General features: G+C 40.5%; 1 protein-coding gene across 4 annotated transcripts in view; it reads left to right on the forward strand.

The window, feature by feature from the left end:
* Positions 1-14,332, forward strand: part of MGAT5 (alpha-1,6-mannosylglycoprotein 6-beta-N-acetylglucosaminyltransferase) — a 115,134-nt gene that overhangs the window by 48,895 nt on the left and 51,907 nt on the right. For all 4 annotated transcript variants that reach the window (XR_013986736.1, XM_081006941.1, XM_081006943.1 and 1 more), the window contains exon 3: positions 9,831-9,998. Coding sequence is in view for 3 of the 4 variants with exons in the window: in XM_081006941.1 (XP_080863067.1) it covers positions 9,831-9,998 (168 nt within the window). In the remaining variant the exon portion in view is untranslated. The remainder of the gene's footprint in view (positions 1-9,830; positions 9,999-14,332) is intronic.

The following is a 14,332-nucleotide window of genomic DNA, read 5'->3' on the forward strand; positions in this document are numbered from 1 at the left end:
GGCTGTTGTTGTAACTAGAATTATCTGGAGACCAAGTTCAATCCTTTCTAGTTCATCTCCAATGTTAGTTGACCCATTCAAGCACATTCTCTCATTGGTAAAGGTAAAGGTAAAGGTACCCCTGCCCGTACGGGCCAGTCGTGACCGACTCTAGGGTTGCTCGCTCATCTTTCTCAGGAGGCCGGGAGCTGGCGCCGTACGAAGACACTTCCGGGTCACATGGTCAGCGTGACGAAGCTGCAGCTGGCGAGCCAGCACCAGTGCCGCACACGGAAACGCCGTTTACCTTCCCGCTATAAAGCGGTCCCTATTTATCTACTTGCACTTAGGGGTGCTTTTGAACTGCTAGGTGGGCAGGAGCTGGGACCGAGAGACGGGAGCTCACCCCGCCGTGGGGATTTGAACCGCCGACCTTACGATCAGCAAGTCCTAGGCACTGAGGTTTTACCCACAGCGCCACCCGCGTCCCTTCTCTCATTGTTAGGGCCCTTCAAAAAAGAAAGGATGCAAGGTTCTTCTCTATTTTATCCTTACAACATCCATATAATGTAGTTTAGGCTGAGGGAGACTGGTTCAGGGTTATCCAGGTGAGCTTCTTATTGCTGAGTCAGGATTTGAACCCTCAACCTCGGCCCTCCAGATGTTTTGAGACTACAATTCCCATCATCCCTGACCACTGGTCCAACTAGCTAGGGATCATGGGAGTTGTAGGCCAAAAAAAAATCTGCAGGGCCGAGGTAGAGGAAGCCTGATTTGAACCCATGTCACCCTAGTTATCTGACACTTTTAGCTATGAAGGATATATGATGGCATGAATGGGAATTAGATGATGGCAGGAAGACAGGTAAAGTGGGAGTCAGTTTTAGAGAACTACAGGAAGAGAGAAAACACTGAGGTTTCTTTATCTGTCTTCAAATACTTGTTGAACCAAAGGATTGTCTGTTTAGGTTTTGTGAGAAATATATGCAGTAGTAAATATATCAACTAGTAAGTTTCAGGAAAGCATTTGATCATTGAAACTGGGATAGCTTTTGGAATATGGAGTGTGTTATTGAAAGAACACTGAGGTAGGAATATATAGAATATACCAAACAAGTTTTCATTACTATAAAGAACTTTAAAATTGACTTGACCCGTTTTAAAAAATATTGTTGATGTATGTATAGTTGCATAATAATGCATGGTAATTGTTTAAAAATTATCCTTTGTGACTCTTAGGTTTCTAAATGTGTGTTGCCTTTATTTGCCTTGTGGACCTTTTATAGACATGTAACCATATGGTTAGTCCCGTTAGCCCCCGTTGCTTGGTCCCTGCTCCTGCCAACCTAGCAGTTCAAAAGCACGACAAAGTGCAAGTAGGTAAATAGGTACCGCTCCGGCAGGAAGGTAAACGGCGTTTCCGTGTGCTGCTCTGGTTCGCCAGAAGCGGCTTAGTCATGCTGGCCACATGACCCGGAAGCTGTACGCTGGCTCCCTCGGCCAATAAAGCGAGATGAGCGCCACAAGTCGTCTGCAACTGGACCTAATGGTCAGGGGTCCCTTTACCTTTACCTAACCATCTCTTTAGTCACCGTAAGAATAGAATGCTTGTATTCGTGAGCTTTAGGTCTGATCCAAAAGGGCTGTCCTTACATTTTTATTGTTAAGAGAATGCTTTAGATATAATAAATTAAATTTGCTCCCCCCCCCCCAATGGTATGATTCACCCTTTATGGCTTCAAGTATACACCTAAGATTTTCTGCTAAAATTATAATGCATCAGGCAAATTTAGGTGCACATTTGCATGCATCACTGATACACACGCAAGAGAGATAAAACTAACTGCAGCTTTCAGTTGGTTATACACTCAGTGGCACACCTGCTTTTACTGAAATGAAATATGTGGAATGCCCCAAATTGTTTCCTTTAACCACAAGAGTGAGAGATAGTCCAATGGCAGCTTCCTATTCTTTATGTTGAAGGTACCTCTTGTTCTAGATCTCAAAAAATGGGGAGGGACTGCTATTGTCGCATAGTAAGACTTTTTCCTAGAGCAAGATTAACCCTACAATTTCCCACTGTTTTGGAACAGAGTTATTTTTTGCTATGGCAAATAAGCCCTAATTGCTAAGTATGCATTTCATATCCTCCTACCCGTTGCCCCGCTCTGCCAATCCGTTCCTTATTTTAGTGACTCAAAGTGTCAACAATAGTGGCTATAAGGAATCAGGCTTTTATAACTACACAGCAAGAACTCCCCAACTTCTTTAAATGTCACTTTAGGTGGTTTAGGCAAAGAAACATCACCCACTTTGTGGTTGAAATGTGGTTTTTCAGACCTTCTATTTTTTTTTAAAAAAAATTATTTCACAGGAAAAGTTTTTCAAAGCTAAGAAGTTGCATATTAATAGCTGGCAATGACCACAGTGAGCTCAGCCTTTTCCATTGGCTGAAAACCAAATACTAGCCTTCATTTTTGCCAGGGAGCAGCAGCTTCTCAAAAAGTTTCAGTTCCAAGGCCTTTTTCTCTTACAGAAGATTTGGATAAATAGCAAATATCTGATAAAATGGCAGGCCAGCAGCTTGAAGGGCATTGTACTCGGGAGGGGAAGAGAGATTTTTCAGTTTGTCAGCCATATCTTGCTGCAGGGCACCCTTTTGACCTGGGATAGTCATTGTGATGTCCTCCGTACATTGTTTAAAAGCCTGAATGTCTGGGGCTCAGGATCTGCTGCTGAGGGTCTCCCTATGTATGCCAAAATCCAAAAGTCAATGTTGATTGGGATACCTATGGGACCAGAACTAGAGCAATGATAATCGCATAAGAAGAGCCCTTTAGGGTCTGGCCAAATGATCATCTAGTCCAGCCTTTTTTAACCTGTGGGTCCCCAGATGTTGTTGAACTATAACTCCCATCATCCCTAGCTAGCAAGGCCAGAGCTCAGGGATGCTGGGAATTGTAGTCCAACAACATCTGGGGACCCACAGGTTGAGAACCACTGATGTAGTCCATCATTTCGTTCTCACAGTGGCTAACCAGATGCCATTGTGTGTGTGTGATTTAAAGTTAGTGAAAATGTTTTAATAGACCTTAACATTGCTGTGTTGAGCAAAATGTGGATGTAGTTAATATTGTCAAGTTGTAATATTTTAGCTGTATCTTGTGAATTGCCTTGCGGTACTCCTCAAACTGTACTTCACTCTTGGCCCCACCCTTACCTTTTCCTTTCTCCTTTTTTCTGTTATTAACTATGTCTGTCCTTTCTTTTTCTCTCACCACCTCCTACTCCCCCCCCCCACACCTGTTGGTATTTCCTTTTTGTCTCTCTCTCATTTTCCTTTTCCTTTTTGTTCACTTTATTCTGTCTTGTGTCACCTTGTGACTCCCAGTCCACAATTTCATAGAAATTATGACAGTCAAATAGCAACTCCAAATCAGAGGCTACATCAGTGATGGCCAAACTTGGCCCTCCAGCTGTTTTGGGACTACAACTCCCATCATCCCTAGCTAACAGGACCAGTGGTCAGGGATGATGGGAATTGTAGTCTCAAAACAGCTGGAGGGCCAAGTTTGGCCATCACTGGGCTACATGCCATCCACCTCATCTTCAGTTAGTTTTCCACCTTCCAGTTTGAACCTCAGACAGGTTAGGCTTAGGAATGTTCCATAACCCCCAAATCAACCTACATGCAAGATTTGTAGTTTTATATAACAGTACAGTCTGCAACAGAATCCATTTCCTTCACAGTACATAAGAACAATTCAGGAACTGGAGGAAGTAACACTGAATCATGTTTTATTTCTCCTCCCAACTGCATGGGAGAAATGAGGCGGAAGCGCTTGAGCCAAATATTTTACTAAGACTCCTGCACATAATGTCAAATCATAGTTTAGCATCATGTGTAAATGAGGTCAGTGTTAAGGTGAACAATTATGCATTCATTTATGATGACAGCCAAAGCTGGTGGGCAAAGCAAAGTAAATGTTTGAAGACCTGTTCTAACTGTGTGTAAATGAACAAGCTTCTCTATTTGCAAGGGATGTTTATTTGTTTCTGTGCTTATAAGACTGAGTAAAGGCTGAGGCTACGTCTCACCTTTGTGCTACTACCAACCAACCTGGCAATTCATAATTAATTACTAGAAATGGTATTGATTATAATAGATTATGTACTTTGGTTACCTCTTTGTAACTAGCACCATTATTTAAACATTTGTACGTCACTTCAATTGATAGGAACAAGGGTTGCTCAAAGTATATTAGATATAGGGGGAAGAAAAACGACAATAGCCCTTACTGATCTGTTAAAAAGAAACAAAACCAATGTTTTATGAACTGCAGTGACCAAATATTTTGATTGGTCAGATGCAGAGTCCTATTCCTTGCATATGCATTTCATATGGTAAGACAGAATTGGATCAATCTGTCTGGTTCAGAATGAGATGATTTTGACTATAGCAGAAGCACGACTTTAGCTTCACTCACTTTGCAACTTCTCCTGGGATGAGCTGACTGCTCTTTTGGGTTCCACTGTTTTATGATTCTGCTGCAAGGCAAATTCAGCTAATGAAGCAGGAGCATGTGTTCCTCTGTGTTTTGGGAAGAATAAAAACTTTATTCATTAAGTGGCTCAGACCAAAAGCCACCCAAAATCTTGACACAGATGCTGCCCACAGATAAAAATAAGTTGTACCAGAAATGGGAAGCATGGCTTAACTTGTATGTGTTGTGTTTTATTTGTTTCATTTATTTATTTAATGAATTTAGAAACTTTCCACCACTCATCACTTTTCATTATTGACTACCAGGAGGTCTCTCCCCCCCCCCCATTCCTGTTTACCCAGGCATTTGATGCTTGAAAGATACTGTTCCAGGCAACATTGAAATAATTGGTTGAGAGCATGTGATTGTTTTTAACTGTTTCTGGAATATTTTAATGATATTGATGTGCTTGCCACCCTGGGTTCCTTTGGCAGGAAGGGGCAGAATATAAACACAATAAATGAATTTCAAAAATATTGTGGTGTACAAAAAGAAGTAAAAAAAATGCAAAGCTAAAGCTGTAAGACTATGTTAAACCCATTTGTAAAATTCCCAAGTGTAATACCTACCAATTCTACCCTGAAAAAGCCTAGTTGGATAAAACAGTGCTGTATTTGTGTGAGCAGGCACACATGCACAAATGTACACATGCACATAGAAACGTTTTATTCACAAACTACATGCAGGAGCTCTCTAAAGGCTTTTTCTGTACATAGTTGCTACACGGGTCATAATCTTGTTTATATCACTGTGTTGATGTCCCGCATCTCTAATTTTAAGTGACATTGGCTCTGATAATCCAAATAGTGTCCCTGTTTTCCATAAATCACATGCAAACCTTTTCACTGGAAAAAATACAGCCATTAGTAAACAAGAGAAGGTCTGTCAGCATAAGTACTTAATTGCATGGGAACCAAGCAAAATTTACTGAACTGCCATATAACATCAGAGATGCATTCCTTTTGAAAGTGGACTCACTTTACACGACTTAATTCCACATGTAAACTACTACTGGCATATTTTAGGTTAGTTACACAGCCCTGAGAAAGTTACAGTAAACCTTCCTTTTCTTTTAAGGTGCCCCATGACTTTATCCAGAAAAAAATATAAGATATCATCCTCCACAATCCCCCTCCAATGTTCTAATGTTGCGTGAAATTCATTAGAGCCATGGGAATATAGTATTTATGCTGTTACTGTCATGTAAGAGGTGGATCCTAAGCTCTGAAGCAAGGTTTTTCTTCTCTGTGCAATCCCTTTTTTCATTTTAAAAAAAAGTCAGTGGTTGATTTCTATAAGGCAGCAATCTCAGGGAAGGACTATACAATGTGTGTTGTTACATGATTACATCAGACTTTTTCTTTGTCTTTATGCAATGTACACTTTGAATCTTCTATTTTGAAGCATAAAACTAACATTGAATACACAGGTTTCTTAACCCTTTTACCTGTTTTGCTGCCTTTTAATGGAAACAAGGGGTACTTATGGGGAGGGGGAGAATGTTGAATGGGGTGTGTGTGCATTTGTGGAAAGGTTAAGAAACTAATGTTAACATTTTGCATAATGTGAATAAGAGTCTGGGGAAAAAATAAGCATGGAACTGCATGCAGTATGTGGAATTTCTCTAAGCAGAAGATTGGTAGTGATGGGAAGAAACCATCCTTGCCAGACTTGATAACTGGGTTCAAAACCCAGTTTCTTTTTCCCATATGCTCAGCACCTGCCTCTCTCTTCCTACCACCAAACTCTCTACTTTCCTTGGGGAGCAGCGTTAGGGGAATGAATGATGGAGAAGAAATATCCCCCCTTCCTGGTACAATGTTATGGCTGCAAGCCAAACACAAGCAGTGCTGGGAAACAGCATTTCCATGTGCTTCTTTTGTCTGGCATGCAGCCATAGCATCATACTGGGCATTAGACAGGAAAAGGGTACAGAAACCTTTCTCTGTTCTCCCGCTCTCATAGAAGTAAGTAAGTGGAGATATGGGAGGGAGGGGAAAGGAGGCAAGATAAGAGGGCTGAAGGTCTCTGCTTAAGATTTAATCAGACTCGAAAGATCTCTCAGGCCTACAACAAGAGCATCATATTTGAGGTGAACATTATGAGCCGAAAAATACCATCGCTAGTTAACAGTGTTTGTAGCATCTATTATTCATTGCAATTAAGGCAGTGTGGTAAGTTTTTAAGAAGTTTCCACATTATGGGTAGCACAGACAATAAAAGGTGTCCCAACCCTGGCTTGCCATTCTCACCAAATACTAAGATATATTCAAATAAAATACTAAAATATATGTAGCTTTAGCACAATATTACGTAATTAAAACTCCAGCTATATAAGTGATCCTTTAACCATGCACCAAGAAAGCGTATATCCCAAGATATATTGAAAGTGATGAATCAGATCGGTCTTTGCTAACCTAGTGCCCTCCAGATATTTTGGACTCCAACTGCAGTCAATATGAGCCAGCACAGCTGAGCTGGCTGCCCCTGATGGGGGTTGTAGCCCAAAACATGTGGGTGACACCAGTCTGGCAAAGGCGGTCTTGGTTGTTTATCAGATCAGGCCATTCACTTCATATGTGTAAAGTGCATTGCAGAATATTCTTCCCTCTTACAGGTTGGGAACATACTTAGGTTTTAATTGTGTTCTTATACTTCAATGAGAATTTTGTGCGGTGAATCTGTGCAGCGCCCCTTTAAATGTAGTGCGACTGTGTGTGTTCCCTGTACATTGGTTTTCATTATCTGACCTTTTTGTTTGTTTTGCCAGAAGGCACCTGCCGCTTTGGAAAGCTAGATGCCAATTAGTTGTTCACCTTCTTTTCACTTACAATGGTCCTTTTTCCCCATCGCTATCTTATCATTGCGGGATCTAACTTGGTTTGTCTGTTAATCTTGCCAAAGGAGAGGGGAGTTGTGATGCACACAAGCCAGAGCTTACAGCCATTCATTTACTGCTTCGGGTATCTTCTTCCCCTTCCTCTGTTAGGAATGAAAGCCCTTTTTTAGAACTGGTGCCAGAGATGCCAGGGTGCCATGCTGCTTTTGTATACCTTTGTCTCATTTTCCGATAAGATGCTGGTGGTTCTGTGAATGCATTTGCTTGAAAGGTTGAGGCCACCATCCCCTAGGCAGCTGACTGTTGCATTGCTTTGTAGCTGAAGTAACAAGTATCCCTTGTTCTGTAACTCATGTTTGTCTGTGGCAGCCTCCAGGCTATGGTAGCTTGCATTGTGATTTTACTGTGTATTGCAAACCAAGCAGAATCTGTGCTAGGCTGGCACTTGAATGGAACAAATTTAGAGCATGGTAATGATGTGCTGCTTTCCTCCTCACAAGGAGGCTTTTAAAAAATTAACACTAAAAGAAGATCCACTAAGGCATATGGGGTGCTAAAGGCTGTTCTGAAAGCAAAGCCTTTATTCCTTGATCCTAACTCGCAAGGGAACCATGTACATTTTCTGAGGGTGTTTTTAAAAATAGCAACCTGCCTAGATTAGAAACTTGCCTGGACCAAATGTTCACTTCATTTGGCTTGTTAGCTATAACCGTTGCAGATCTTCTGCATCTGCATTGTTCAGCCATCACATATGTGGACTGCTTCAGAAAACTTGCTTTAATTCCCTCCCCACAAGGAAATAATTTCTGATTTCTGTGGTTTCAAAGGATGGGGAGTTGTCAAGTAGTGTCTGTTGAAGGTTTTAAAAAGTCTGAGATAGGACGTAAGAGTGCTTCCGATTCCAGGAGAAAGAAAAGCAGAAAATTCCCCCAATAATGCAGTTTTTTTATTACCACAGGTCAAATTTCCAGCCGAAATCACTTTCTAGTGGTAAATTTGGAAATTAATTTGCAGTAGGAAAAATATTGTAAGATGTTGTAATATAATGCTGCTTTTTCTTCTCCAAGTATTTCACGCTATGCTCTGGTTTTCACGATGTAGCAAGCCACACCATGGCTTACTGGGACTGCACAAAAGTTTGCTCTTGGCTACAGCTTGTGTTGAAGAAAGAGCTTAACCACAAGCCTGAGTTCAGATGACATGTGGCATGGGAATAAAAAAGAGCAGGGTGGAGCAAAGTCCCTGCAATCTCCTCTAATATAAGTTATCTTTAAGAGGTGTATAAGATAGGGTAGTTGCTTACATATTTCTAGAGCAGTGAGGGAAACTGAAGTACAGGAATAGTGGGTTGAGTTAATAAGGCCACTAGAAGTACTCATGTCAGTCTAAGCTAGAACTGCTAGTGCTCATAACTGCACTGCTACTCTAGTGTACAAAGCTGCAAAATATGTGGTAGAATGGATGCTGACTTACAACATGGAGTTGTCCAAAGGTCTGAAGTTATTGGGTGCAAGGTTCTCAAATAATCAACCAAATAACAGGAGTTATTTGATGTTATTCATACATCATATACAAGATGTGTTAAAAAAAGAGAGTGAAAGTTTGATTAACCTTTTCAAGTATGGCAAATATTATTGTTGCTCAGTACAGTACTGGTGACATTTAGCAACCCCATATATTAAGAACAATGGCTATTTAAACAGTTAGAAACTGCACATATGGATAAGTTGAGATGGTATACAGATGGAATTGACAAGTTATAAATAGTGTATCCCCTCCCCACAAAAGGTAGCCTTTTACTTTGTATTGAAATACTCTTTTGGGGGATTAAAGGTAAAGATAAAGGGACCCCTGACCATTAGGTCCAGTCGTGACCGACTCTGGGGTTGTGCGCTCATCTCGCTTTATTGACCGAGGGAGCCGGCGTACAGCTTCCGGGTCATGTGGCCAGCATGACTAAGCCGCTTCTGGCAAACCAGAACAGTGCACAGAAATGCCGTTTACCTTCCCGCCAGAGCGGTACCTATTTATCTACTTGCACTGTGTGCTTTCAAACTGCTAGGTTGGCAGGAGCAGCGACTGAGCAACGGGAGCTCATCCCGTCACGGGGATTCGAACCGCCGACCTTCTGATCGGCAAGTCCTAGGCTCTGTGGTTTAACCCACAGCACCACCCGCATCCCTTTTGGAGGATTAAGAGGGTGCATATCTTTGTAGTTAGAAAAAACATAGCTGTTGTCTGTAACTATTCATTATTATAATAAACCATATTGACGGCATATAACTGTAGAATGCCTTTAGCCTTAGAAACACACTTAGGTAGTTAAGGAGGATCTGTGGAAATATTTAGGTAAGAAATTAGAGGGTTGGAAGGGTTTGTTGCAAACCTGTTACTTTTACCAAATGGGTATATTTCCTTGTATATGTTGTTCTGTGTAAGATTAACTGACTTTGTTTTTCTTAACTTAGATCTGAAGAAAACTCTCGCCGTCCTACTAGACAACATCCTGCAACGCATTGGGAAGCTTGAGTCTAAAGTGGAGAACCTTGTAATCAATGGCACAGGTGCAAACTCCACAAATAGTACCTCCACTGCTACTCCCAGTTCAGGAGCAGCTGAAAAACTCAACGTTGCAGGTGGGTGTGAAAGTTGCTGTGCCTTTTTTAAAATTCTGTTTTACAGTATCAAATATCCAAGATGGTATGAATTGATCCTTCTGTTTTTTTAAACGGCAATGGACTTCAGTCTTTGGTGTCAAATCTTAACTGAAGGAAAGTGCACCTCTTGTCGGATCCTAATGTACTTTTGTATAAGACTTAGGCTGCAGTCATACTAGTGATTAAGTCCTACTGGTCTCAATGGAACTCCTAGTCTGAGTAAACAGGCTTGAACCCTCTAATGAATAATGCTTAGCATTTATCTTCATTCATGGGCTCAGGGTCTTCCCATACATTTTAGTTAGTTGTTTGTTTTATTATTTATATGCTGCCCATCTGACTGGGCTGCTCCAGCCACTCTGGACAGCTTCCTACAAAATATTAAAACACAAAAAACACAAAAACTTCAAACATTAAAGGGCTGCCTTCAGATGTCTTGTAAAAGTCCGATAGACATTTATTTCCTTGATACCTGATGGGAGGACAATCCACAGGGCGGGCACAACTACTGAGAAGTTAGGTTTCATGGGCATGCATTAGTTAAAGCTATGATTCTTGCATAACCAGCATTAAGTGAACTGGTTTAGTGAGATCAATGAGTTTTAACTAATGCTGGTGCCTGTGACTTAAAAGTTATCTAATCTGCAAACATGCTTTGCTAAAGAAGGTTAATGGAAGGAAGCCGGTTGATCAGTGATCAACCATGTAAAATAAAGCAGCCCACCTGCAACATAACAGTATATTGTGATGTTATGTAATCCCTTTGTTTAAGTAACTTGAAAAGGTATGCAATTATATAGCTTTTGTATTCTGTATTGATAATAAAACCAGATCAGAGAATCCACCTTTTTTTAAAAAAACAACAACCCTTAAACATTTTTGTTTCTCTTGGCAAGCATGAGGCACACAATTATGTGTCTGTCTTTTATATCTTGTGTAGAATTCAGATTTAAGTTGATGCCATTATTTTACCACTTTCTGGTGCAGGGCAATAATATAAATAACATGTCAGTAAAGGGAATTTGTTTTTAAAAGATTGCACATAGCAGATGTGATACAGATCAATTTGAGCAATTGTGAGTGGTTTTTTTACCCCCTTGGAGGAATGTTTAAGCTTCAGAGAACACGGGAAATGTGATAAGGGTGTTTTTGCTTCTTTATAAAAGATCTGCTATGTGACTCTTAGACCACCTTTTTATTTCTGTAGTTGTGTCTATGATTACCACACACAGTGTGATAAAAAAGTTACTAAAAGTATTTAAAGTTTTAAAGAAGAGTGCTATCTAGAAAATGCATAATTTGTTGAACAATAAGTAGCAGGTTTATAAGGCACTCAGATCTTAGAGTTTCCCAAGGGGAGCAACTGAACGAGAGAAGGAGAGAAACCCAGACTCCCATTGTGCAAGCGGAATTCAGTTGTTCAAGTTGGCAGATATCAGTGGATATTGCACCATATGGATATTTCATTTTTAAGATAAAGAGTTGTACCTTGGAAGTTGAACAGAATCTGTTCCGGAAGTCCGTTCGACTTCCAAAATGTTCAGAAATAAAAGTGTGGCTTCTGATTGGCTGCAGGAAGCTCCTGCAGCCAATCTGAACCTGCGGAAGCCCCGTCAGATGTTCGGCTTCCAAAAATAGTTCACAGACCGCAACAGTCACTTCCAGGTTTGCGGTGTTTGGGAGCCAAAATGTTTGAGAACTAAGCTGTTCAAAAACGGAGATACAACTGTACAAATAATACTACATTATTTGGAGCTAAAATTTGATTTCTTGTTTTCTTGTTTCTTTTTTTGGCACCTTGACCTTGCAATGCATTAGGTCTTATGTATACTAAGAGACAATTTTATAGAACCATGTTTAAAACATAGGTCTTGACTCTCTCCCCTTACAAAGCAATGTTCTTCTTTTTGCATGATGTGTCACATGAGCTGCCTGTTTCAACAACATGCTGTAGTTTCCTCTAAGCTCTTTAGCTTGTTATGTCTGTCTGTTGTCCCACCGGCATATGACACTATGAATTTCCATTCATGTTATGTATTTCACGCTTCATAGAACTTTGAAGAAGCATTAGCTTTGCAGTGCTTCTTCAAAAATGAAACTCATTTTCAAACAGCTAAATCATCCCATTTTATGAAATCAGAACCAAAGTATAATGGCTTGTGGAAGACCGGGAACTGGGGGGTTTATGCTTATAGTGAGATTTGATCAGATGTGTTGCATATACTAGTCAAACACAGTAACCTCATACCAACTTAACATTCTGTGATGCAGCAGCAAAAAAGCTAATGCTATTCTAGGCCGCATCATCAGAAGTCTAGTGTCCTGATCAAGTGAAATGATATTCCCAAACTATTCTGCCTTGGGAGTACTGTGTCTAGATCTGGGCAGCACAATTTAAGAAGGATATTGACAAGCTGGAACATGTGCACAGGAGGAGGGCAAACAAGATGATAAAAGGTCTGGAAACCAAGCCTCATGATGAACAGTCGAGGGAATTCAATATATTTAGCCTGGTAAAGAGGAGATATGGTAGCCATTTTCAGATATCTAAAGGGCTGTCACATGGAAGATGGAGCAAGCTTGTTTTCTCCTTCTCCAGAGGCTAGGATCTGAACCAATAGCTTCAAGTCACAAGAAAAGAGATTCTGATACCTTCAGGAAGAACTTTCCGACAGTTCTGTTTGACAGTGGAATGGACTACCTTGGAATGTGGTGGACTCTCCTTCCTTGGAGGTTTTAAGCAGAGGTTAGGAGGCCATCTGTCATCTATGTTCTAGTTCATATTCCTGTATTGCAGGGGGTTGGACTAGATGACCCTACAATTCTGTGACTGTATGATCACTCGAAGCATGGAGTTTGTACTGAGAGAACAGGAGGGCAGATCTCCTGCACAAAAGATAAAGGTGTGACCTTGCATGATTGAGTTGCTGTGAAGCTGCACTGCTTCCTGACTCTTCAAAGGTCTGCCATGAGCATATTAGAATGTTGCAGTAATATATTTGCTGATCACATCTTTCTTGCTTTTGATGCACAGAGTACACCAAAATCATTTTCATTAAAAAAGTGCATGTCAATAACCAACCATTTAAGAAATGGTGGCATTTCAGCTCTGTTTTGAAGTTCATCACATGAGGTCTTTGAAGCACAGGAACTCTGTTAATACATAGTCCTTTACTATTGATCCCCCAGAAAATCCTTACAATAAGGTTAATTCTGCATTGCCTATTACCAGAATACCTACTAACCGTTGATCTAAGTATGAAGGTGTTATTTACTGCTATGTTGTTTGCTTATACTATTTTGCTTACCCTATACTGTTGTTAATTTTCTTATTCATATCCATTTCATTTGGGAGGCTTGCATCCAATAACTTTGGAGGGCAACTGGTATCAAAGAAGACGGAAAATTGCCTGATTGGGTCATGGTGGTGACAGCTCTGTCTGTAACTATTAAAGCTGTTGTGATAAATATGTATTAGAAAAACTGAAATGTGCTGTAGGTGGTCTGCAGTCAGTATTGGGGATTAACTACTTGACAGTTACTTGAACATTTTAAAAGTTGCATTATTTCAGTCAAGTGTTAATGGAAGGCTGCTAGCTCAGCAGGTATTTTTTGAGAACAGAAGGAATTTACTTTTATTTCTTCCCAAAAAGCCATTAATGCTTCTGTTGGCATGGAACTGTGAAGCATTTTACCATCTCATTCAAAAAGAAAAGGTTTTCATAATTCATATCGCTTCTGCCTAAGCCCCTTTTTGTGAGTTGAAGGGGAAAAAAATGAGTGTATAAATAAGAAAAGAGGTTATAAAGTAACTATTAATGCTGCCTCAGCTTATATGTGATTTTCATCTTTGGGCACTTGTTCTCAAGACAGAAATAGTTTTGGGTTTGGGAGGAGAAGACAAAACAATAAGAGTTTTGTAGGAACTCTGAAGAGTTGACAAATAATATTAATTTTCAAAAGGAAATGGGCATGTCTGCAATAAATGAGTGAAAGCAAATGGAAAAGTCTAATCGTAAGTGCAGTCTCTCCTAGTAACACAAACTAGGATTTTTATTGATTTATTATATTTATAGAACAGCCATGATAAACGCAGTGCAGAAGGATCTCAAGATGGGCTCCCACCAGTGAGCTCACTGCATCCAGTCCTGCTTAGCTTGAGCAAGGTGGCTGATCATGTGCCTTCAGACAACATTGAAAGCAGGCTCTCAGAAGAGGGGCAGCCAACATGGTGCCCTCCAGATGTTGTTGGACTACAACTCCCATAATTCCTGATCACTGGCCATGTTGGTTTGGGCTGATGACAGTTGGAG

The sequence above is a fragment of the Podarcis pityusensis genome (genome assembly GCF_964106645.2).
Source record: "Podarcis pityusensis genome assembly, chromosome: 1".
Classification (NCBI taxonomy): domain Eukaryota; kingdom Metazoa; phylum Chordata; class Lepidosauria; order Squamata; family Lacertidae; genus Podarcis; species Podarcis pityusensis.